Source organism: Podarcis bocagei, assembly GCF_964188305.1.
Source record: "Podarcis bocagei genome assembly, chromosome: 15".
NCBI lineage: Eukaryota > Metazoa > Chordata > Lepidosauria > Squamata > Lacertidae > Podarcis > Podarcis bocagei.
The window spans coordinates 1,559,600-1,585,424 of NC_138141.1; the positions used below are offsets into that span (position 1 = coordinate 1,559,600).

The 25,825-nt window shown below is 44.9% G+C and overlaps 2 protein-coding genes across 8 annotated transcripts in view; one reads left to right on the forward strand and one right to left on the reverse strand.

Moving 5' to 3' along the window:
- LETM2 (leucine zipper and EF-hand containing transmembrane protein 2) overlaps nt 1-25,825 on the reverse strand; it is a 267,600-nt gene that overhangs the window by 26,512 nt on the left and 215,263 nt on the right. For 2 of the 4 annotated variants that reach the window (XM_081171439.1, XM_081171436.1), the window contains exons 1-7: nt 12,051-12,137; nt 10,256-10,335; nt 9,043-9,490; nt 6,674-6,817; nt 5,270-5,407; nt 4,421-4,624; nt 436-555 (exon numbers count right to left, since the gene is read on the reverse strand). In XM_081171439.1, coding sequence (XP_081027565.1) covers nt 436-555; nt 4,421-4,624; nt 5,270-5,407; nt 6,674-6,817; nt 9,043-9,490; nt 10,256-10,302 — 1,101 coding nt within the window. In that variant the 5' untranslated portion in view covers nt 10,303-10,335; nt 12,051-12,137. Of the gene's footprint in view, nt 1-435; nt 556-4,420; nt 4,625-5,269; nt 5,408-6,673; nt 6,818-9,042; nt 9,491-10,255; nt 10,336-11,778; nt 11,965-12,050; nt 12,138-25,825 lie in introns of those variants that run through there. The other 2 variants (XM_081171437.1, XM_081171438.1) reach the window with 2 other exon arrangements.
- NSD3 (nuclear receptor binding SET domain protein 3) overlaps nt 24,202-25,825 on the forward strand; it is an 82,835-nt gene continuing 81,211 nt past the window's right edge. For 3 of the 4 annotated variants that reach the window (XM_081171368.1, XM_081171370.1, XM_081171371.1), the window contains exon 1: nt 24,203-24,571. The gene's annotated coding sequence lies outside the window, so the exon portion shown is untranslated. Of the gene's footprint in view, nt 24,572-25,825 lie in introns of all 4 variants that reach the window. The other variant, XM_081171369.1, reaches the window with a different exon arrangement.

Genomic DNA, 25,825 nt, shown 5'->3' on the forward strand with positions numbered 1-25,825 from the left:
AAGCCTGCAAGCAGCCTGCTCTCCCCACTCTCCATTCCCTGCCACCCCCTCACTGCCCGCAGGGCCAGCTCCTCTCCTGATTCTGGATGCTGCAGATATCCATGAGTAGATCTCTCCTCCTCCATGAATCTATGGGCTAAACTTGGGCTTAAGCTTGTAGTATATTTTGTGCACATCTAGGAGATGCAGGGGGGAAATTATTCAGAATAATGAATGCTGCTCCTGGCAACCTTGAAATTATTAGTTGTGAGGGGTAGCTGACTGTTTTTAAATGTTTTTAGCTTTCTTAATGTTTTGCTTTATTTTAATTCTTTTGCTCCTTTGTTGCTTGCTGCCCTGGGCTCCTTTGGGAGGAAGGGTGGAATATAAATTTAATACAAAAGAGTAATTCTCTTCTCGGAGCTGATTCCCCACCCTCCCTCCTCCCCAACCTGCCTGGTTGAGTTGCTCTTTCAGCTGCTCCTCCGTGAGGCCCAAGGACCTCATTCCTCTGGCTCTGCAGGCACTTTGCAGCTCAGAGACGCTCAAGCCATTAACACCTTCCTTGGCAATCATCTGCACATAGCAAAGAGAGATCAGATTAGCACCACCTTCTTCTTTTGGAAATCAGGCCACCATCCCTTTCAGCAAGTGGTGAACTCAGAAGGTAACACTCTCTCACTGACATAGACTATAGAAACAAATTGAAGTACTAAGAGTAAAACAAAGAGCCTTTTCCTGGCAATGCAGAGGGTTAAACTATTTTTGAAAAGACAAAAAACATTACACCATTCCATTCATATGCCATGGAATGGAATGGCATACAAAAGATGAACAGGTCAAATACACTGGGCGGAAGACTTGGGACATAATATACAAATGATACACCGGGAGAGGCTATAGAAGACAGATCTGAAATTTATGGCATGTTCTTCACTGAAAGAAAACTATATTAAAATGATGTACTGGTGTTATTTGATCCCAGTAAAATTAGCAAAAATGTATAGAACAAGTACAAACATATGCTGGAAATGTAAAGAAAAAGACGGTACCTTTTATCATATGTGGTGGACTTGTAGTTAAAAATTTCTGGGAAATTATATATAATGAAATGAAAAAAAAAGTTTAAAATAACTTTTGTTAAAAAACCAGAAGCCTTTTTATTAGGAATTATAGGTACCAAGATTCCAAAGGACCAGAAAAAACTGTTCATGTACGTGACAATAGCTGCACGGACATTACTAGCCCAGAGATAGAAGGAAGAGACAACCCTAACCAGAGAAGAATGGCAAACCAAGTAGATGGACTATTTATAATGTATATACAAGATTATTGTAAGAAGGTTAAAACATTAGCAGGTTTTAAACACACTTGTAATGTAACAGAATGTATGGATAACTTAGAAAGATAAAAAATAATTGGAGAGGTATTGATATGCAGTTGATGGGGGAAGGGATGGGGGGAAGTCAGGAGATTTAGAGAAATCTCAATATTTGGATTCGGAATTGGTTTTGTTATATGTTTATATTCTTGAAAATCAAATATTTTTTTTTAAAAAAATAAGAAATAAAAAAATTACACGTGGCTTTCATTCCAACAACAAATCATAGCTTTGGGTTTATTAGGTTATCTTGCTTCTGTCAATACATCAAAAGTCACCTCTATCCAGGTTTTAGCAATGTGCAAGTGTAAAATCAGCCTACTGATTAAAAATCAAAATCCCTATTTGGTTATGAGTCCTAGTCTTAGTAACTGAAAGCTGTAGTTATGCACAGCTGTGGTTATGCAAGTTTGAAAATTTGTGACCATAGAAAGTGAGAGAAGAAGCATTATGGAGACACTTTAGCTGATTCAGTATAGCCAGCACTCAATCACTTTCAGATAAACAATGGGTGCCCCGATTAACTAACCTAAAAGACCATACAGGAACTATTTTGGGACGGGTGTGGGTTTAATGTTTCTGACCCACAACCAGAGAAGCAGAACCTGTGAGTTTGGCACCAAAGTAGTTGTTTAACTTGCTTGAAATGAGAACTTTGTGAAAATGCCATAAGGAACTCTATGTAGCAGTGTGATTCACTCAAGCCGGAAAACTCTAAGAAACCCCAAGGCAAAGGGCCATACAGCCAGCTACCTGATGGGGGGGAGGGCAAGGGACACAGGAGTTTGGGTTTGTTCACTTTTGCTGCAGGAATTCTTGCAAGTAGTAGTAGTAGTAGTAGTAATAATAATAATAATAATAATAATAATAATAATAATAATAATAATAATAATAATAATAATACCCTGCCCATCTAGCTGGGTTTCTCCAGCCACTCTGGGCGGCTTCCAGGAAAATCTTAAAAATACAATAATTCATCAAATATTAAAATTTCCCTAAACATGGCTGCCTTCAGATGTCTTCTAAAAGTCAGATAGTTCTTTATCTCCTTGACATCTGATGGGAGGGCGTTCCACAGGGCAGGTGCCACCACCGAGAAGGCCCTCTGCCTGGTTCCCTGTAGCTTCGCTTCTTGCAGTGAGGGAAGGGGCAGAAGGCCCTTGGCGCTGGACCTCAGCGTCCGGGCAGAACGAAGGGGGTGGAGACGCTCCTTCAGGTATACTGGGCCGAGGCCGTCTTTGCAACAGATTTTGAAACACAGGGGGTTTTTGCATGTTTATTATTTCTGACTGTTTAACATTTTTAGAATTACTCTGCTTATGTGTTTGAAAGCTATTTTTGCTCCAGGCTGGAGCAGGGGTTGGGGGGGGGGGGATTTAGCCACGGGCCGGTCCACTTTTCCTCAGACCTTGTGGCGAACCGGAGAAGCGGCACTGGGTGAGGGGGGGGGGAAGAGGCATGGGGGGCAAGAAGTCCTCCTCCCCACCCGCAGCCGCTGCGCATACCTTCCCAGGGACTGCTGCCGCAGCTTCTTCTCATGAGGAGGTGGGGTGAGCTTGTCCGCTCCGCTCTCTGGCCCACAGGAGCACCAGGGCGGCAATGGCGGAGGGAAGACGAGTGGCGCAAAAGGGCTGGCTCTGGAGAGGGGGCTGCTTAAAATGGCGCTCAGCCCAGACCCCTTCCTCCTCTAGACAGGGCGGGGAGAAGCCAGGAGGAGGGAGGAGGCACCACCATCACGGTGGGGGGGGGTGGAATGGCGCAGGAATAAAAGTGGTGCAGCCCGAATGAACAGAATCCCCACGCCCATCCACGGACAGTCCGTGGGCCGGATCCTGAAGGCATTTGGGCCTGATCTGGCCTGTGGACCTTAGTTTGCCGACCCCTGGGCTGGAGTATGCACCAAGAAGGAAGCAGGAGACCTGAAGAAACCTTGATGGATTGGGAATAAGCTTTTACCATGTTGGGTTAAAAGTGTAATTGTGTTATGATGATGTTGGTAATGTGTGTTCCAATGCCTTTATTAACCGTTCTGTTGTTTTTCTAAACAGGAGCTCCATTTGGTTTATCACACATGTGATGTCAGATGTGATTTTCTTAGAGTGGGGGTAGTGCTATGGGTTTGCAACTATTTGACTTTAGAAGACCTCTGAAGGCAGCCCTGTTTATGGAAGTTTTTAATGTCTGATGTTTTATCATATCATCATCATTAATTCTGTTGGGAGCAGCCCAGAGTGCCTGGGGAAACCCAGTCAGATAGGTGGGGTATAAATAAATTATTTTTTTTATTATTGTTGTTGTTATTGTTGTTATTAAGCGGCCTGTCTTTTTAATTCTCTTGTAAAAACCTTCCTCGCCATCTAACTTATTCACACCGGCAATATCTGCCTACATCTTGAATCTCTGTGCCTGCCTTGCCTCTTCCTGCCATTGGCTGAGCTGCTCTGACCTCACATTAAGACTGCATATGGGTGGGAATGAGGTGGCTTCAAGTCTCCTGTCACTGTCATTGGTTGAACTGTTTCAGTATTAGCGGGGCAGCAAACTGCTTAAATGTACCTTGGTGGCAGAGATGATAGAATCACAGAATGGTAGGGTTGGAAGGGACCCCGAGGGTAATCTAGTCCAACCCCTTTCAGTGCAGGAATCTGATGTTATGGCACAGAACCACATTGCCATATCCATTAGAGGGTGACCTTGCAGACATCTGTATTAAATTCCAGCATCCATGGGCAACTTGTACAAAGCTTAACTTTTTCAACTTTCTCTGAACACTATAGGTTTTTAAATAAAGGTTGTTATGTAGACCAACTGAAATATTCTGGAGTCTTAGGATGGCGAGAAAGAAAATAGGCAGCACTTGCTGCTTCCGCTACATGAAAGTAATTGGGAGTTCACATACAGCACTTTGTGTTACCTTCACAGATTGTGGAAAATATAATCTGTCAGCCCAAAGCACTGAGACTTGGGCATGATTGCACCTTTTAGACTCAGGTATCAGAAGAGAGAAATGACTGGCAGAGAGCTGTTAACATTTTCTTTTTTTCTTTTTTGGTCTCTTACTTCATCATCTGTTTTGATAGACCTGAGCTTCATCAAAAGCTGGAAGCGGAGGAGGTTATTAGTGCCAATGGGCTGCAGTTCAAGCAATCTGCAGAGGACCACCAGCTGTGGCCGCTCCAAGTGTTCCAGGGTCAGCTCATCCTCAAATAGCTTTGAAAACCGCACGATCTCCTGGGTGCTGGGCTGCTGGCCACTATGCCGAACCTGCACAAAGCAATGAATAAGATTCCAGCAAGAACGTGTCCTCCTCCTTCTCCTCCCATACATGCTCCACAAACAAGTGGAAGTTCTTTCCTTAGTGCACATATAATGTTCAGGACATGGAGAATCTCTCCTCAAAAGGTCCTGAAATTTGGCAAGACCAACAGATACGTTCTATGGAGGCCTTGGGATTACTCAATCTTGAAACATTGTTGGAAATATAAGCTGAGGAATGTGCTGCTACAGACAGACGCTCAATGTGGAATCTCTGTACAGTACTGACTTTGAGTGCAACTGATACCCTAAAGTAATGGGTAAAAACAAAAAGAAGAAAACAATATTGGGAAGAGTTTCCTATGTCTAAATAGGAAGACATAGCTTCTATATGGTCTCCAAAACCTAACTACATTATTGTGGCGAGGGGATTCAAATGCTTTCCGCTAGAACAGGGCTGAGGAATCTCCAGCCTGCAGGCCAAATTTGGCCCACAAGACCAATTTTGAGAAGCCATGCCCAGTCACCCTCAGCAGATGTCACCCTTGATGTCAGGTGGGGGTGTAAGCGCGGGGCGTCTGATGGTTCCTTCCTTTGCTGGAGCAAGGCATGCTGCCAGCCAGCCATCAGCTGATGGGCAGTAGAAGTCTGTACCTGCTGAACGTAAGAAGAGAATTGCTTCGTGGCTTCTCCAGTACTGGCTTTGTTTCTTCTGGCCAGCTCTGCGATGGTCTCCTGCAGGAATTTGGCTAGTTCCAACTTTGCACTCAGTTTCTTTCTCTGCTTTTCTTCCTTAATACAAATAATAATAAACATTTGCAGTTATCTAATGATTTCAAATATTCAAAAGCTTTTTCAGTACTTCTTAAAAAGGTAAAGGTAAAGGGACCCCTGACCATTAGGCCCAGTCATGGCTGAGAACCCTATAAGGCAGGGTCATGGAACAAGAAATAACCTGGGGCCCTAAAGTTGCTGTTGGACTCTAGTTCCCATCAGCCTCAGCCAGCATGGCCAATGGTCAGGGATGATGGGATTTATAGTGTAGTAACATCTGCAAGGCCACAGGTGAGCCTTCTGTGCTGTAAGATATGCCAATATTATCCTTTTGCTCACAGCTAGTCAGTTTCTGTTCCACTGTTATTTCTCATGGCTTAAATTTATAGGAGATAACAAGAGATCAAAGACTTGCTAGAGGTACTACTGTAGGTTCTTAATGAGAATGAATGCTAAAATTGCCTGTGAGATACAGAAGTACCGTTTTCCTGACTGCTGCTTTAACTGCATCAAGGTGCCTGTTCCTCTCTATAGGTGGCAACCATTTTGTGCGCAGGTTCTGTTCCTGGCCCCCACGCGCATTGGTGGAGCACGCATAAACACACCTTATCCCATTCCACCCTCTTGTGTGTCCAAAGGGAGCTGCGCATTGGTGAGTGTGCATCAACTGAACGTACGCAAAATGGTTGCTGCCTATATTTTATTCTATTATTTCATTCCCAAATCCACTGTTGGGCAATACTTTTGTTAGGAGTGAACAAGCTTTTGCATTTTCCCGAACTCTTCATCAGCAAGATGCTACAAAAGGAGGCAGGGGGCTGGATCTTGACGCCATGAAGATTCAGTTCCATTCGAGACTCTATTCTGAGATGTAGATTGCACACCTAGATTGCTAGGTGTTGCAGGTATCAAGTTATGCCTAGGATTCTCATCCCCACTTGTGAAAGCATAATGCCTGGCACTTACCCATATCGGACTTATTATCCTTTTATTCTATCCTTCTTTCAAGAAGCTCAGTGTATAGGATCTCCCACTTGTCCACTTTATCCTAAGAATAACCTTGTGGGTTAAGAGAGTGTACATGCAAGTGTGTTCAGCCCAAGGCCGAGAGGATTTGAACTTGGGCCTCTCTATCCCCCTTCATACAGCTTATGGAGACATTGATTCCCATACAGCAAACAGATGCAGCAGAGTTGGAGGCAGAGAATTCCTGATGCAGTGGTGCCACATCATGCTGTGATACACTGTGGTTGAAGCGAAGGCTGAGCTGCTTTTCACACTGACCTTTTTAGATTCAGTTTCAAAGGTTGAAGGCAGCATCTCAGGAAACAGTTTCAGAAATACAGGTAAGAGGAATTCCATGAAGGGCACAATGATGAACACCAAAAAGGGAACCAGCCGGAAAAGATCAGCAGATGTTCTCATCAGCTGCAGAGGTTAAGACACAAAGCAGAACAACAGAGTCTCTTCCTATGCATTCAACTTGTCAGCAGAGGCCCTGCTCAAAAGAACCAGGAAGGTGACATCAGCAAGGCTAAGTGCCTTTTTGTTGCTCTGGAATTTCAGAGAAGCTTTGCAATGCACTTCCCTACTTGTTTTTAAGATGTCATTCAAATAATTTTTTGAGGCAGGATTTTAGTCTCCTATATGGCTGGAGAAATGTTAAGCTAGCTCCCATTTTCTTGTTTATGACACTATCTTTCATTTTGCTAAAGCTACGCTGATATCATTTTAAAGTTATAAGCTACACTTCTTTCAGATTTATTTCTTTAAGGCATGGCTAAGCAATCTGAGAAGAAAATGGTGCCTCAAACAGCATCTTCATATAAATATAAGATTGCACAAAATCTTGAAAGCATGAAATGGAAAAAGGAGAGTCTCTCTTTTGCAGGACTTAATGTACAGAAGCAGTTAAACTGAGTTATCTAGAGGAGAGGACACTGTGGCTCTCCAAAGGCTGAAGAACTAGAACTCTCATCATGTCTGATGCTTGTTGATATTAATGCAACATAGTAATTCACTTTTGTTGAAAGAAATGTAGCTGCACATTTCTAAATTGAGGTAAATCCACTATTGTTTTTCAATAAAAACTGAAATTTATCTTGTATAACTAAGTTTTCCTTGTTCGTACAAATCAATATACTAAACTGACATATAGCAGCTTTAAAATGCTTTTTATTTCAGTATTGCATGTTTGTCAAACAATGTTTGATTTGCTTAAATACTATGCTTCAAAACCAGTACTAAACTGTTGAGATTTGACTTCTGTGAAAAGGTTCCTTCAAGAATTATAGAACTGGGCTTCAAAGAATAAGCCATCAAAGGTTTTGCATCATTGCAATTCCTAAGCAACATACACTTTTAGGAGCTGAATAAATAATGAAAGTTCTGCCAATTAAAAATAAGACAATAACATGTATTTAGCCCTGAAGAAGGGGGTTTACCTTTTATTAACTTTAAATTAGCAACCTTAAGAGCCACATTGAAACAGAATTTCCCCTTCTACATCTTAAAATATATTTTAAAAAGCAAGCTCAGTTGCTTCGAGCTTGGTGCTGATAACGCCAAGGTTGCAGGTTCGATCCCCGTCTGGGACAGCTGCCTATCCCTGCATTTCAGGGGCCTGGACTAGAGGGCCCTCAGGGTCCCTTCCAACTCTAAGATTTTTTGTCTATGTCTATCCTTGATCACTGGCCGTGGTCGCTGGGGCTGATGGGAGGAGGTGTCCAACAACATCCAGAGGACCAAAGGTTCTTTACTCTGTCCTGCAGGGATTAACTTTGATAGTACACAATATTTTTAAAAAATATTTTTTGAAACTAGTATTTTGTCGCAGCAAGCCAAATGCGCAATTTTATGCATGACAAGAAATCACAAATTGAACTGTGCTATAAATTAGCATAATGATTTCAATATGTGCTTTTTTCCTGCACAAGTTAAAAACTCTCAGGCCTGAAAAGCACCACCTCAATGGGCTTATTTCGTTGTGTGGGGAGAGATAACAACATTAACTTAGGATTGTTTACGTAACTGTGCCTTTCCCTGCTCCCCCAGAAAAAGTAGCATCAACCTTTCAGCTGAGTGTTTGAGAAAGCAGCTGATCAGAGACCACTCATCTCTCCTAGGCCATGCTGTGTCAGACAGTTTGCTCAGAGGGGCATGGGAGGGAAGGATGATATTCTCCCCTCTTGCAGCAGCAATCCTGAGTTTCCCCCAAGGAGAAAGGTGATGCCTATGACCTGGCCTCAAATACTGGAAACAAGACAGGGAGAGAAGTCATCATCACATCCTGCACGTGAACTCAGAGAGGCATCTGTGTGTGTGTGTGCATGTGTGTGTGTGATCCATATTATGTGATTTCCACAATCAGGACATAGCTGACATCCTATGGTACACATAAGGTTGCCAGGAATGACTGCCTCTCTAATTTCTGTGTTATGCCATACTCCCCCCATGGCAGCCACTTTGTGAGTGGCACCCCCAAATCTGAAATGTGCCCACTGAGCCAAAACGTTTGGCAACCTTATCAGACTAGTGAACAAAAGTTTGGAACCAGCCCAAAAATCTGATGGTAGGGGCCAGTCAGCTCCAAATATTCATTTGATTGCTTGGTCCAGTGGACGGGACTCCACTGCATTCCATTCAATGCTCACCCTTCGCCTTTCCCTCCGAGTGAGAACTTGCCCGTGTAACAGCCTCCACACCATCCTAGCAGCAACTTTTGTGTCAATCCAAAGCAGATGGAAACCATTGTAATAATGTTTTAGTTCATCTATAATCCTCTGGCGTAACGGTATCTTGGCAGTCTCTGTCGCTTGGTCCACTGGAACTTTGGCCAGCTCAGTGTCCTTTGTTACAGTACTTTGGCTAGGCTGAGTTTTGTCCTGAAGCTCTTGGTGCCAGGAAGCTGACGTGTGAAGCATTCGCATGGGCTTAGTTAGCAACTGAGGTAACCTGATGCCCTGCTGCGCACTGAGGAGCAACTGCTGGCTCTCAGAGTCCTTCAGGTATGTTCGGTTAAGGTGGGAATCCAACAGCTGGGCAAATACAACCGATGGGGAGAACGGGGAGCAGATGGAGTGTACAAGAAGATGAGGTCCCCTGTGACGGGTAAGAGACAAAACAATAATTGCTGTAACAAAATACCAAAAATACTGGTACTGCCCAAATTTTTGCAGGCCTTTGGCATCAACTAAAGATGCACTAGTTTGTCCATGCCTGTAGAGAAGGGTGACTGGAATCTGATGGAGCAGTATTCCTCACCTGCTGTACTGTGCAATTTTGTGTGTAGGGGTGTGTGTGTGAGAGTTTATTCTGTACAGCTGTTTTTAAATGTTTTAATTGTTTTGTAATTGTAGTTTTGTCTGCATTGTACCTCTATGGGAGAAAGGGCATAGGAGAAATACAAGAACACATCTCTAAAATATTGTGATCAGTACTCACCCCTCTCCTCAGCTTAAGAAGGAAATTGGGTCTTGCCCATGCTGGGTTTCTGAGGTACTTGGAAGCAGAGTAGTCTTTGCTACTTCTGTGCATCTCTGAAGTCCAGTGCAACAGCATAGACAAGATCCTGCCCTTATCTGGAATCCTCTATTGGGGTTCAGAGGTATACAGAAGCAGAAAGACTCCTTACTGCATCTACAAACCCTTGAAGCTCAGCACAACATCAGGTATGAGCAGTATTGGTGACCGGGCAAATACCTTCATTGGCCCCTGAGTATTCCATTAATCATTCCTGCAACCCAATGTGTTTAATGAGTGGCGCTGTTTCTCAGTAGAATGATGACGCACTTCTTCCAAGCTTTAGGCAACTGAAACAGTGATGTATTATAGTCCACAAAATAATGTCAATAATTAATTTCTTACCTGGACCTAGCTACTGCAAGGAATATGTTACAGCCGTAGAAGGCCATGTTCACCTGGAGTCAGTCTGTTTGGTCTATGGCCTGGCAGAATGAAAAACAACATTTTAAGCTAACATCTGCCTCTTCAAAAGGGAATTCACTCAACTAATGTAGCAGTAAACAACTTAAAATGGAAGTTCATTAAACAAACTATTCCTTTACATAGTCTTCAACAGAAAATACTACAACAGGTTAGTAAGCATTCTGCTTGTCACAGACACAGCTTCCATCTGAAATGGTATTTTCAGCCAATATATAGGATCAGGGCAGTTTCGCTCATTGCACATCAAGAAATGTGTTTTCCATGACTTGGTCATAAGGTGGGAACCCATTACTAACCCATGTTCTTTGATTCTCCCAGCATGAAAAGTGCTCTAGCTCTTTTCCCTAGCCTTGCTTGCTAGGGATGCTCACATAAGATTTTGTTGGAACTCAAAAAGCCCTGCGAGATCTTGCAAGAGCATCCCAAAACTGGTGCGCGGAGAGGACCTTGCCCCTTAGCGAAGCAGAGAGCTTAAAAGCTCTTTTTGCACCAGGTTTCACTGGCACACAAAAAAAGCTTTTAAGCTGTTTGCCTTGCTTTCATTTAACATGTTGAATTTCAACCAGCCGGCCTTCAACTATGTATGGTTGAAATCACACGAGTTAATGCACATAACATGTGATCATACTGTAATATAGGAGGCAGAAACTCTTTGGCTCTTCAAATGTTTTGGTCTCAAACTCTGATCAGCCCAATCCCAGCAGGGTCAGCACTGATGGGAGCTGTAGCCCAACAATATCTGGAGAGCAGCGTGTGGGCTGCCCCTGATCTGTATTGGCATGATGCACAGTGGTCAAAAACAAAAATGTGATGATTCAAAAATGAATCGGCCTTCATTGGTGTTTCATTCCAGCAGTTTGTTATGCTTTAACTCAGCATTCAAAATCTGCCAGGCGCATTTTGCACCTGGCTATCAGCCACTTGCGACCAAGTGAAGCTGCCTGAGCACCAGGATGGCACCTGACATCTCCACTCTCTGTAGGTCCATGCCTGGATCTGGACTGCTTTCACACACTAGCAACACACCCTGTAGAATTCTATCTGTTATATTTTATCTGCACAACAAGAATGAATTTCAGGAATCAAAAAATCTTATTGAAAAATATGACTTTGGAGCCTTCTGGCTGAAAAATGGTAACTAGGCATTCCATTTTGGCGACTGAAACCCTGGCTTAAGGAGCCATTTGGCATCTAGCTCGTATATCTGAGTTTCTAACACTGCTTTAATTTTGCCCTGGGTTATGAGCTGCATTCTCCTTTTTATCTGTATTGATTTTAAAGTGGCTGCTACATTTTTATGTTGTGAACTGCTCTGAGATGTATGGATGGAGGGTCGTCTGCAAATTTAATAGTGTTGTTGTATGCTGCCTTGAGACTGAGAAAGAAGTCTTTTAATTACTAATAAAATTATTTTTAAAGCCACCCCAAAAGATGGAACACACCAGAGACAAGAACAGGACTGAGTTTTAAGGTCAACTTCAAAATCAAAACTTTTTAATATTGTGCCCAGGATGCTGGCGGGATCTGCCTGAGACCCGCTGCCCCGCCCGGTCCCCCGCGCCTCCCTCTCGCCTCCCGCCAGGACCCCGTGGCCGGGAGGGAAGCAGGGCCGGCCGGGCTGGCGCGCGGAGAAGCCGCTGCCCCACTCCCGCGGCGCCTCCGGCCCCTATCTCCCCCGCCCCGCCCGTACACGTGACGCCGCATCCCCACGTACCCTCCTTCTCCCGGGAGCGCCCCTCCCGCGCTCTGCCGCCGGCCGCTTTCGGCCCCAGCGGCCCCCGCGCGCGCGCCCCGGATCCTCTTTTTCTCTCGCGAGCGGATGCCCGCCAATAGGGATGCAGGGCCAGGGGGCGGGGCCAGGGAGCCCACTTCCGGGTCCTTCGCCCGGCATTTCGGAGGAGGAGCTTGCCTGCTGCCCCCTGGCGGCGAGCCCGGCTTCCTGCAGGGCGGGCAAGGGGCCGGCGGCGGCTCCTCCTCCTCTTCTTGGCGCTGCTCAGGCCGGGCGGCGAGAGAGCCGCTTGCAGCAGCCCTGCCTGCATGCAGCCCGTGGCTGAGAGGGCGGCCGGGCATTGCAGGAAAAGAGATTTCTGACTTCCAGCGCGGAAGCGGAACTTTTCCTATCACTTTGCGCTGCTGCAATTGTGTTGTCGCCATTTGCTTCGTTCTGGGGCTTTTAAATCATCGAGATTTTTAAATTTTGCAGCTTTAACATGTATGTCTTAAGTTTTGTAGAATTTCATTGTTGTAAGCTGCTTTGAGACGGAAAAAGGTGAAGAGCGAGATATAATTTCTTTAAATAAACAATACACTGTAAATCAGTTACTGCTGCAAATGGTTACTTAATTCGATAGTTGCAGATTGTGCTTTTTGCATTTAATCTCCATTTAATCCCACTGTTTACGGTTTCCCCTCTTTTCTGTTACATCCTTTTGTGGGAGATGCACCTGCCAACCTTTGAGGGCCAAGCTAGATGTGCCTTTAACGTCTCTTTGCAGTTTGCATGCAAGGGCATCCACTGTGGAAGGGGCTGAGAACTCGCAGGATGGCGGTGCGGTGGTCAGGGATGGGAAGCTTTAGGTCTTTCCTTGCTGTGATGCTGACATTGATGGCTTCCCACAAGTTGCTATTCTTGGCACAAATACACATTTAAGGTCACATGCAAGTTGGCATTTGAGGAAAAAGATTTTCGTCCGGGAAAGCATATGCTATAATAAATGTGTTACTTTTGATGCCATGTGAAATATACTCAGAGTCACAAAGTGATTTCATGCTCTTTATTCAGCTCATAGTGGTGAGGAGGAATGAATGAATGTCCCCTCAAAGTATCTGCTTTATATACATTATTTACACAATGGCCTGCACATGATTGGCTAATTCCGGAATTCTACTGTAAGCCAATCAGGTTGTGGATTCACTTCTATCTGGAGCATGATTGGGTGGTTCCTGCCAACCAATCATAGTGCTGCATTGTTCTAGGACCAATCAGACTGCTGCATTCTGAATCCTATTGTTCTAGGACCAATCAGACTGCTGCAGTTTGGATCCTATTGTTCTAGGACCAATCAGACTGCTGCAGTTTGGATCCTATTCAACTCAGTACATAACACCATGTGTCTCTCTGTTGTTTTTTCTGCAACTGACTTAACACAGCTACCCCTCAATTGTACGAACCAGGTTATGTGGCCATTTTAATGCCTGTGTGTGACGGATGGTGACATTTTCCTCTAACAAGGGAATGTGTGATGTCATTTCACTTTACTACACTCCCATTCACTTCCTTGCTTTGCATGACATGTTGTAAATTGTCATGGAGACTAGCGGGAGGGTGAACAAGTGAGCCAAGGCGGGAGCTCTAGCCAGGCCAGTAAGAGGCTTGCTGCTTGCCAACCCTCAATCCAAGCCAGCTGTAGACATATTTTAGAAACAACTGAGGGTGATCCCATGTTTCGTAGTTGCCCCACCCGTTCAGGTGTTCATGTCTGCACAGAGGTGGCTTCTGACATGTACATGGGAAATTTGTGATGCGTGAAGCAGCCATTAGATAGCCAGTTGGAAGGCATGACTGACGGGGTGACTCCAGCAAGCGGCAAAGTGGTGGTGTGATGTTTTCACCCCGGCTGAATGTGTTTCAGGACGTTCAGCAGACTTTCACATAATTTTGGGTTGAATTGTGAGCCAGACACACAGTGAAGCAACTGCAGAGCTTGTTTCACAACATGGCTACTTGGCTTACTAATCTAAACCAGGGTTGGGAATTCTTTTTGCATCCCAAGAGCCACATTTCTTTCTGGACAACCTGCTGGTGGGTGGAGACAGATGCGAAAGCGGGCAGAGCATTGAATGTACATTTTACCTCTGTATGGTTTCCACATGCACTTAGCCATCCTCTTTAAATTCCAGTGAGGGAAGCCAGAGATATTGTAAGAGTTCAAGGATGCATCCCAGCCAGGCAAAAACACTCCAGGAGGGCATGCAGCAAGGCTGGTGAGCGGCCTGGCCAGGAGAGTGTCCCTGGGGCCGGATACAAAGACCTGAAGGGCTGCACACAGCCCTCACGCTTGAGATTGACCACCCCTGACCTAACCCAAATAAATGCATGTGTGAAAGCTGAAGTCCATGTTCCACTGCCCCTACAACTTCCTGAATTTCAGGGTTTCCCCAACATGAAGAAGACTGGTCTGAAAGGCCAAGGGAAGGCTAAGTTGAGCATAATACTTACTTGGGCAATTTATAGACTTCTTCTAATGTATAAAATATCTCAAAGTACTTTCCATAAGCAGTTTAAGACTCCAAAGCATCCAAGAAATTCAGTCCTGGACTCATATACCGATTATATGAATAGAATCAGATCCTATCTGGGCATCTGATGACTTGAATGAGTCCACATGCTTCCAATAGATTCTGCTTGTCCACTCGTAAATAAACCGTAGCTTTCAAGGACACCCTTGTGACAAAGCCATGCCCACAACTGCATTGTGAGGTGGGCCAGTTGTATGTACAACTTAGATTTTTAGTATGTTTTGGCCACCTCCTTTTCCTCTTAATTCTAACCATGAAAGAATGCCAGTGTCATGTCCCAGATGCTTGCCTGGGCACGACAGCAACCAGCTGCATCCTTCATATCTCCACAGGATTGGGCAGCTTGTTTTCCTTGCATTTAGCCCTAGGTGCAATTATGTCGTGTAACTCAAAGCTGTTTAGAGCCTTAGATCGTGTGGGAAACAATCCCTCGAGCTTGGGCTCACTCCAAAGCCCAATGCCAAGTTAAAGGAATTAGATAATTCAGACTAGGATCTAAAAGGGAAAGGAGAACAACACTTTAAGGAAAATTAGGAACTGTTGAAGCCATTAGATATCCTACACAAGGAGAGATAGTATTCCTGGATGGTCAAAGGTGGTGGCAAAATGATACAATGACCATAAGTATGATTCTTAAGCCTGGGTGGCCTTGACAACACACACACTCCTTCCTTCCTTCCTTCCTGCCTGCCTGCCTGCCTGCCTTTATTGCTATCAAGGGATTGAAACATGAAGGCATTGAAAACTATTAGTATGTTAATTTTGGACATTGCTAAAGAGCTATGCATTTTTATCTATTATTTATCCATGCACACTTCCTAGGGATACTTTCCTGAAAAAATAATGAAAGCTTTGAAACTGCCCAGTTTGACTGGTACATGTTACAATTTTTTTAAAAGAGTGCATTTTTATAAATGAAAAGCTTTTCATGCAAAAATACAGCAGTAGAAAAACATCACATTATGTTGCATGTAGCTCAAGCAGATGCATGTTTGCTGAAAACAATCCCACTGAATTCTATGGATTTCACACCTAAGAAAGTGTGCAAAAAGAGATAAATGAGAGTGGGGAAATGCTAAGCAATAGTGTATCTTCTTCCTCAGTATCCTATGTCAACCTAGCTCTGCAAGGAGACCCTTCCAGAGAGGGAACAATCCTCTATTTGAAGGGCTATCGGGTTCAATTCTGGTTCAAAGATTAAAAAGCCACCTGGCTGGAGCGTGTCCTTTAACTCTTGCTTGGATGGAGAGGGGTGTGGGTAGAAGCCTCTAACTTGTGGGGTTGGTTTAAAGGTAAGAGTCGCATCCGTGGCCCTACTCAACCTGAAGTGAATGTGGGCTGAAAAAGGTTCCCCATGCAGCCCATGCAGCCTATGCAGTTAATGTCCTCCATGGTCCTATTTTGGGGTAAAAAATGTATATTTTGGTAATATAAGAACAGCAGGATGAAGAAGGGAAGTCATTCCTAAGACACCCCAACCTACGATTTTAAAATAGAATATTTGCTTTAAAATGCATATTCATATAGTCTGGATTACCCAAGAACACATACAAGGCAAATATATTGTTTATTTGCTTGTGGTTGTGAGAAATAAGGGAAATGTGGAGATCCACACCCAGCCTCTGTTAAGAAAGTGATAAAAACCTTTCATCTCTCTTTTTTTTTAAAGTAATTTTTTATTGTTTTCCTTACATATTTTTTTCCAACAAATTATAATAACACCATACATTCCCTTTGACTCTGCCGAGTTGCGACTCCCCTCCCTCCCCACAATTGGTATATTTAACCCCTTTCTATCGCACACATCATTCTCTTAATAGTACTATTATACATTGGAGGTATTATGTCAGTCCTGCTAGTGCTGGGTGAGATCCCATGGACAGTAATACTAAAAGGAAAGGGAGTTCATGATGGCTGGGAGTTTGTTAAGAGGGAGATAGTAAAAGCACAACGTCAGGCAATACCAATGAGACGGAAACATGGAAGGTGCCTAAAGAAGCCAGGGTGGCTATCTAAAGAACTTTTAACTGAGTTAAGATTAAAAAAGGATGTGTACAAAAAATGGAAAAGGGGGGAAACCACCAAAGAGGAATTCAAACAAATAGCCAGCACGTGTAGACACAAAGTCAGAAAAGCTAAAGCACAGAATGAACTCAGGCATGCTAGAGAGGTTAAAAGCAACAAAAAAGGTTTCTATGGGTATGTTCGTAGCAAAAGGAAGAACAAAGAAACAGTGGGGTCACTCAGAGGAGAAGATGGTGAAATGCAAACAGGGGACACAGAAAGGGCTGAACTCCTCAATGCCTTCTTTGCCTCAGTCTTCTCCGATAAAGAAAACAATGCCCGACCTGAAGAATTTGAAGCAAATGATTCAGCAAAGGAAACACAGCCCAGAATAACTAAGGAGATAGTACAAGGATACTTGGCTAGTTTAGATGTATTCAAGTCTCCAGGGCCAGATGAACTGCATCCAAGAGTATTAAAAGAACTGGCAGATGTGATCTCAGAACCACTGGCAGTCATCTTTGAGAATTCCTGGAGAACAGGCGAAGTCCCGGCAGACTGGAGGAGGGCAAATGTTGTCCCTATTTTCAAAAAGGGGGAAAGAGAGGACCCAAATAATTACCGCCCAGTCAGTCTGACATCAATACCAGGGAAGATTCTGGAGCAGATCATTAAGCAAACAGTCTGTGAGCACCTAGAAAGGAATGCTGTAATCACCAATAGTCAGCATGGATTTCTGAAAAATAAGTCATGTCAGACTAACCTGATCTCGTTTTTTGACAGAATTACAAGCCTGGTATGTGAAGGGAATGCAGTGGATGTAGCCTACCTTGATTTCAGCAAGGCATTTGACAAGGTGCCCCATGATATTCTTGAAAAGAAGCTGGTAAAATGCGGTCTTGACTATGCTACCACTCAGTGGATTTGTAACTGGCTGAGTGACCGAACCCAAAGGGTGCTCATCAATGGTTCCTCTTCATCCTGGAGAAGAGTGACTAGTGGGGTGCCACAGGGTTCTGTCTTGGGCCCGGTCTTATTCAACATCTTTATCAACGACTTGGATGATGGACTCAAGGGCATCCTGATCAAATTTGCAGATGACAGCAAACTGGGAGGGGTGGCTGACACACTTCAAAACGACCTTGACAGATTAGATTATCACACTTCAAAACGACCTTGACAGATTAGAGAACTGGGCCGAAACAAACAAGATGAATTTTAACAGGGAGAAATGTAAAGTATTGCACTTGGGCAAAAAAAATGAGAGGCACAAATACAAGATGGGTGACACCTGGCTTGAGAGCAGTACATGTGAAAAGGATCTAGGAGTCTTGGTTGACCACAAACTTGACATGAGCCAACAGTGTGACGCGGCAGCTAAAAAAGCCAATGCAATTCTGGGCTGCATCAATAGGAGTATAGCATTTAGATCAAGGGAACTAATAGTACCACTGTATTCTTCTCTGGTCAGACCTCACCTGGAGTACTGTGTCCAGTTCTGGGCACCACAGTTCAAGAAGGACACTGACAAACTGGAACGTGTCCAGAGGAGGGCAACCAAAATGGTCAAAGGCCTGGAAACGATGCCTTATGAGGAACGGCTAAGGGAGCTGGGCATGTTTAGCCTGGAGAAGAGGAGCTTAAGGGGTGATATGATAGCCATGTTCAAATATATAAAAGGATGTCACATAGAAGAGGGAGAAAGGTTGTTTTCTGCTGCTCCAGAGAAGCGGACACGGAGCAATGGAGCCAAACTACAAGAAAGAAGATTCCACCTAAACATTAGGAAGAACTTCCTGATAGTAAGAGCTGTTCGACAGTGGAATTTGCTGCCAAGGGGTGTGGTGGAGTCTCCTTGTTTGGAGGTCTTTAAGCAGAGGCTTGACAACCATATGTCAGGAGTGCTCTGATGGTGTTTCCTGCTTGGCAGGGGGTTGGACTCGATGGCCCTCGTGGTCTCTTCCAACTCTATGATTCTATGTGTCTTAACCTCTTTACAATTCTTCTTTAAATATTCAATAAATTTACTCCAATTATTTTGGCATCTTTGATCTTTGATGGTATTTATTCCCAGTCTCTTGCCCAGATGTCAAACCGCAGCAGCTAAAAGCAGAACCTGAGACAGATGCTATATTGATCCTCCAGAATCTTGCATGCTCCCTGTCTTTATGCAATGCATTAGTAATTAAATGCAATCTATTAGTAATTAACAGCATCCTCCATCTCTCAGTGTGGTGTGTGCACGCATGTATTTTCATTTAAAGAGGATGTAAATGGCTGTGCCGCTGATTAGCCATTCTACATCCTGACTTGCTGTCTTTTCTATATCCAATGACAGGTGTGCATTCATTAATTCAGTTATATCTTAATTTCTGTTTCCATATGGTAAGGGTTTGACATTACCAGTGACTACTTTGCTCAGCCCAAGCAAACATTTAAGATTTTAGCCCTTTTCACACCTGAGCAACTTATACCATTTTAACCTTGACTCACCAGAAATCAGCTTCAAAAATTTTAAAAAAGGAAAACACTGAAAAGCCTTCATCTTATCTTCTTTTCCAGGCTTGTGTGGAAGATCTCTCCTTGCTCTAAACCCAGGACAAAATAGCACATCAGTCCCCCTATTGCTGTCATTCCCAGTAATGAAGAACCCCCCTTCTCATGCTCTGCTCGGGGACATGTTAACCGCAGCAACACAGTTCTTTCCTGCATTATTGCAACCCCTTACATAAAAGTCTCCACTGCGGGGAGAGCATGATATGCAAACTTTCGGCATGATGTGCTAGTTGTCTACATGCAGGGATCTGTGTACATGTCTGTGAGCATTCAGAATGACACCCCACCTACAGTTTCAGTCTCCTGCCCAGATGGCAACCATCCAACAGGTAGAGCTAGGAACTCAACAAGATGCTGTAATGCAAATTGATTCACCGGAATCTGGAACTGCCTTCTGTATATTACAAAATGAGTCTGTAGAATTTCTTGGCTACATCACTCCTACCCAGGCTGTGACCACTTCATCTTGTAATGAGTAAAGGACATGCTAACACACTGAAGCAATTTAAAGCCCCCTGCCCTGCCCTTGGTGCTTCTGTCTACCTGCACCTTCCTCCAAATCAAGAAGCATCAGATGTAGCCAAAGCCTCCAAAACAAAAAACACAACCTGTTCCCTAGCTTTGTTTATCGAAAACATTTTATAATCTGCCTTACAAAGCAGTGTATAACTGGGGGAAATCCATCTGAGCGAGATGTGTGTACAGTTGAAAACTGAAGACTCCAGAATAGTAAGGAAGCATCAAGTCTCAGGAATCTTTGACAGAAATAACATTGTTCAAGAAAGGCAAATTAGAATATATGAAGGGACTTTCCAGGTTCTGTATGACAGGGAATTCCATAACCATGGAGCCACCACTGAGAAGGCCCTATCACTTGTGGTTTCCAACCCAAGTATCCATTCTTGTGGGTACAGGAGGAGGGCCTCTGTAAGCTGATTTGAACAAACAGCCAGGTTTTTCTTCTTCATGGCTTCCATCTCCCTTTATAGGTTGTGGCAGCCTAGCAGTCCACCAGTCACTCTCTGAATCTTTAATGCTGCAACTCCCTCCAACTCCAGACCACTTTCTCCTCTTTCAGACTCCAATGCAGGCCTGGGGAACCCTTTTCAGCCTTCTGGACAACCTTTTGAATATATGCTTTATCTTTGCTTCTAATGCACACTCACTCCTGCCTCCCTATGAAGCCTAGCAAGAGGCATCATCACCAGAGGTCAAGGATGCCTTCCAGCCAGCCAGAAATATTCCAGGAGTGGCAGCCCAGGTACCAGTGAGAGGGGAGGCCTGGGGAGGGCTTCTGGTATGGGGAGAGTCCTGAGGGTCAGACAGAGAAGTTTGGAGGGCTGCATTTGGCCCTCAAGTCTCTACCCCAGCCTACTCTTGTCCAGAAGGGAAGCCTATCAGGTCTATGCATATTCCACATGGTCATTTCTACCACAATGCCTCTTTTCAAGCCCACTAAAAGCACATGCAAGGCCAATCTCCAGGCCTATCATAATTTACATTATGCATTACACTTCAGGTTGTTTTTTCCAGTCAAATACACACTACCAACTGTCAGTTGCTTCTGGCATGCTCAGATATTTCCTGACCTTTAATGTCAAGAATTTAGCACCCTACTATAATTGAAACCAGTAGGAGAACGCTTCAATCTCCCAGGACAGTCTATACAAGATCTCAAAGTAGCTGTTTTACTACAAAGGAATTTCAGAAATAGACTGGAAAGAGAAGCAGCTGAATTACAACTCATTACCAAACTTAAAACCATGGAAAGACCTGGGCTGAACAAAGACATTGGATTCTTATCTCACTATACATGACTAAACCATTTCTCACCTTCTCACCCCTTGCCTTTTCCTGTAAGACCTATTACAGTCGTTAAGAGTCGTCAACAGGCTCTCTCAGCTATCTGCCTACCTCCCACTCCCACCACCCTTCTGAGTAACTCCCCTCCCCACCTTCTCACTATATAGAAGGATCTGGCAACTTCTGTTTCAGTGTATCTGAAGAAGTGTGCATGCACACGAAAGCTCATACCAAGAACTAACTTAGTTGGTCTTTAAGGTGTTACTGGAAGGAATTTTTTTATTTTGACTATGGCAGACCAACACGGCTACCTATCTACTACATTTTCCAGATATGTTTTACAGTCTATGCTTTGATACTCTCTGGAGTAAAAGGCAGTATAGAAGTATTTTTTAAAAATAAAATAAAAAGTTTAGTGCAACATTTTTACCTCTTAAAGTCTTTTGGTGGAAGAGAGGGCTGAGAAATCATCGTTGAGAAATCCTGAACAGACAAATTTACCTTTGTAAGGGACGGGCTGTAGCTCAGGAGTGGAACATGTGCTTTGCATGCAGACAATTCCAGGTTCAATCCTGGATGTTTCTAGGTAGGACCGCAAATGTATTCTGTCTGAAAACTACTGCTAAATAATCTAGACGCTGTTGAGCCAGATAGGCTGGAGACTGGCAAATGTTGTCCTAATCTTCTATATTAAAAAGTGGGTTTAGGTAAGAAAGTTTGAGAAAACCACAGAATCAGTCTGACTGGGAAAGGTACTAGAATTGATATGGAATGCACAAGTTGCTTATTTCCTCCTCCCTCACAAACAATTTTCCTTTTGTGTCATTTTAGATTGTGTCCTTTTAGATTGTAAGTCTGAGGGCAGGAACTCTATTATGTCTGTTGGTCTATAAGCTACTCTGGGAGTCTTTTTGGGACTGAAGTTCAAGGCAATTTTTTCAAGTACTGTAAATAACTATGCAGTGATTAGTCAGGGCCAGCGTGGACTGTCAAAAACAAACCCTGCCAAACTAACTTTATAGATTTTTTAAAAATTGGGTTACTAGCGAAGTCAATAGTGGGAATGCTGTGGACATACTTTATTTGGATTTCAACAAAGCATGAGGTAAAGTCCCCCATGATATTTTGATCAGCAGCATATTTAAACAACAGGCAAAGTTTTATCAATGACTTAGATTAAAGGATAGAGGGAACACTTATCACTTTGGAAATGACACAAAACCAGGAGGTATTGCTAACATCTCAGGAGACAGGAATAAAAATTAATAAAATGATATTCAGCAGAATGAAAATGCAAAGTTATCTATTTAGGCACATGAACCAGATGTATAAGATGGGGGAGATCTGATATGGCAGTAACACCTGTGAAAATGAGCTTGGGACTGTAGTCAGCCACAAGCTGAACATGAAGTTAGAAGTGTGAAGTGGCTAGAGAGAATGCGAATGAGATTTATGGCCCCATTAACAGAATCATCGTTTCCAAGTCATGAGAAGGCCTACTTCCACATCATTCAGGACTATTCTGAATCCAGTGGACTGTGCCCAGTTTCTGGACTTGCATTTTGAGGATGTAGATGGATTAGAGCAGGTTCAGAGGAAGGCCATGAAGACGGCCATTGGTATAGAAAATAAATCCTGAGGAAAGGTTGATGGAGAAGAGATGACTGAGGGGGAGACATGACAGCACTACTCCAGAATCTGAAGGGCTGCTATATAGAGGCAGGCAAAGGTTTTTTTCCTAGAATCATAGAGTTGGAAAAACCCCCAAGGGTCCTCTCGCCCGGCAGTGCAGGAACCTCAACCCATTTAAGGTCCCTATCCAATCTGAAACCATACCAGACACGGCTTAGCTTTGCAAATGTGCTAGCGGTTTTATTGCTGCCTCAGGATGGGAAGGACTAAATTAAATGGGATTAAGTCATACGATGATATACTATTTTAGCAAAACATCAGGTGAAACCTTTGGACAGTAAGAGCAGTTTGATAATGGAATCCGTTACCCAGGGATGTGGAAGACTCCCTCAGTGGAGGTCAAGCCACCAACACTTGGGTGGCTTTAAAAGAGAATTAGACAAATTCATGAAGGATAAGACTATGGATGGCTTACTAGCCTTATGTCTTTGTTCCACCTCCAATGATGCCTTGGAATGCCAGTTGCTGGGAAACACCCACCGGGAGAAGGCGAAGACTGTTGTGTGCAGGTCCCGCTTTGAGGCTTGCCATTAGGCACTAGCTTGGCCACAAGATGCTTGACTAGTTGTGTCTTTGGCCTGATCCCCAGACTCTAACATTACTTAGTAGGAGCTGGCCAACCATCTGTTGGGGAAGCTCTAGGTTTGGATGTTCTGCCCTCAGCAGGAGGTTTGGCTGTATGGTTTACGTGCCCACGCACCCAACCAGTATGCCTCAAGTTACAGGCATGGGTGTATGTACATAGCAATTCTTTATTATATTAGCCTTCTTTCTAAGTTCTGAATCTTCTGAACCGGGTTCGCATCTCCGCTCCTCCACCTGCAGCTGCTGGGTGACCTTGGGCCAGTCCCACTTCTCTGAAGTCTCTCAGCCCCACTCACCTCACAGAGTGTTTGTTGTGGGGGAGGAAGGGAAAGGAGATTGTGAGCCGCTTTGAGACTCCTGAAGGGGAGTGAAAGGCGGGATATCAAATCCAAACTCTTCTTCTTCTTCTTCATGTATGTCATTTAAATTTCTCTGCCCAGTTTCCAGAGTCCTGAAATCACAAGTCTGCTGATTCTTGTCCAAACAGGACTTTAAGAGAGGTGACAGATTATGCTTATTTCTTCTGAAGTCAGCATTCTGTAGAATTGAGGGGAAGCCCAGTATAGCCATTCCAATGAATATGTGAATTAAAACCCACAGCTGGGCCTCTTCCCCGAGCCCCGAGAGCGGGTCTCCGCCTTCCCTAGGGGAAGAGTTTTGCGCGCGCGCCCGGGGCCTCTCGAGGCCTCACAGGGGAGCCCCAAATCCTCTGGGGCCCCAACCCCTCCTGCCAGCCGGGCTGTACCTGCGGGACCCCGCCTGGCGCTGCTGCCCCGGGACAAGCGCGCGCGCGCCCTCCGCCCGACCCGTCCAGGCGGGAAACTGCAACTCCCAGCATGCCCGGCGCCTGGCGCAGCGCGGGCAGCCAATGAGGCGCCGCTTTCTTCCGGCGCTGCCTCTGAGGGAGCTTTGTGCTGCGCGAGAAGAAAGGCGGCGGCGGCGGCGGCGGCGGCGAAGGCGGCGGGCAGGGCCGAGGCCGGGGCCTGAGAGCGAGCGAGCGAGCGCGGAGCGCCAGCGCCCCCTCTCTTCCCCGGACTCCTCGCCCGCAGCCCCCGAGGAGGCTCCTGCGCCGCCCGCGACGGAGGAGAAGGAGGAGGAGGCGGCGGCAGAGGCGGCGGCGGCGGGAGCGCCGCGTCAATTGAGGCCGGGGATCGAGCGCGGCCTACGGCGGGGCCTGGCCCGCCCCCTTTGCCGAGCCCGGCCCGGCGAGGCCTTTTCCGGCGCGCTTCCTTCGTTACGCGTCCCGGCGGCGATCGGTCCGATACGGCGGGGAAGTTAGAATGGAACAGACTGACGGTGAGGCGCCACGGGGGGGGGGCAGGGGGCGGAGACGTCGCCTTGCGAACGAGCCTCCCCAAGTTGCTAGTCCTCAACACTCCTCCGTGTCCAATATTTACCTTTTGGAGAGCCCGAGGCCCTCCATTTTTCCTTTTCGTTTTTCATCTACAGGACCCTTGATGAAAACGTGAGCTGAAGGGGGTTAGGCTTCTCATGATAGAACGGGAGAGTGGGAAGGGGCGCGAGGGTCATCTAGTCCAACCCGCTGCAATGCAGGGATCTCTTGCCCGATGCGGGGCTCAAACCCGAGAGCCAGAGTCATCCCCACCTGGTCTTCCTCCTTTGCTCCTGCATGGGTGACCTCCCTCCCTGTAGCAGTTTGGAGACCTGAAGAGAGATGAGGTGGGAACCCAGCGCAGGAAGCAAAAGCTTTCCCTTCCCAGTTTCCAAGAAGCAAACCTTACTTGGCACAGACAAGCACCAGTGGGCATTTTCAAGGTCCCCCCCCCCTCAGTGCTTTAGGGTATATCTGTAATCCAAAGTAGTGCTTTAGGGTATATCTGTAATCCAAAGGTACAGTGGTACCTCGGGTTACATACGCTTCAGGTTACATATGCTTCAGGTTACAGACTCCACTAAATCAGAAGTCGTACCTCAGGTTAAGACCTTTGCTTCAGGATGAGAACAGAAATCGTGTGGCAGCGGGAGGCCCCATTAGCTAAAGTGGTGCTTCAGGTTAAGAACAGTTTCAGGTTAAGAACGGACCTCCAGAATGAATTAAGTTCTTAACCCGAGGCACCACTGTAATGTGGTGTGCATTAGGATCAGTGGGTTCAAATCCTCATTCGGCTGTTAAACTCACTTTGTGACCTTAGGCCATTCAATATTTCTCAGCCTAACACTATGTGTGCTGCCCTGAATTCTTTGGAGAAAGGGCAATATAAAATCGTGACAAATAACCTGTAGCTATTATTATATCAGAATTTGATCTGAGAGACAGTGGGTTGCTGAAGACCACATAATGAGTTCATGGCAAAGTGAGATTTAAAATACTGTATGTAAGTTTCCAAATTTTGACCTAATAGTCCCTTAGCTCTTGGAGTGAGCCCCGTTGAGCTTAGTGGGCCTCTTGAGGAGATATGTATACAGTAGTAGTGAATTGGTTAATTTACCACCAGTTGAGGGAGAGCTCTAAAGAGTCGGGGGGGGGGGTCATTAGATGTGGAAGTAAGGACTTTTCATAGTGGCTTTGGCTCTGAGTACCATAGTATT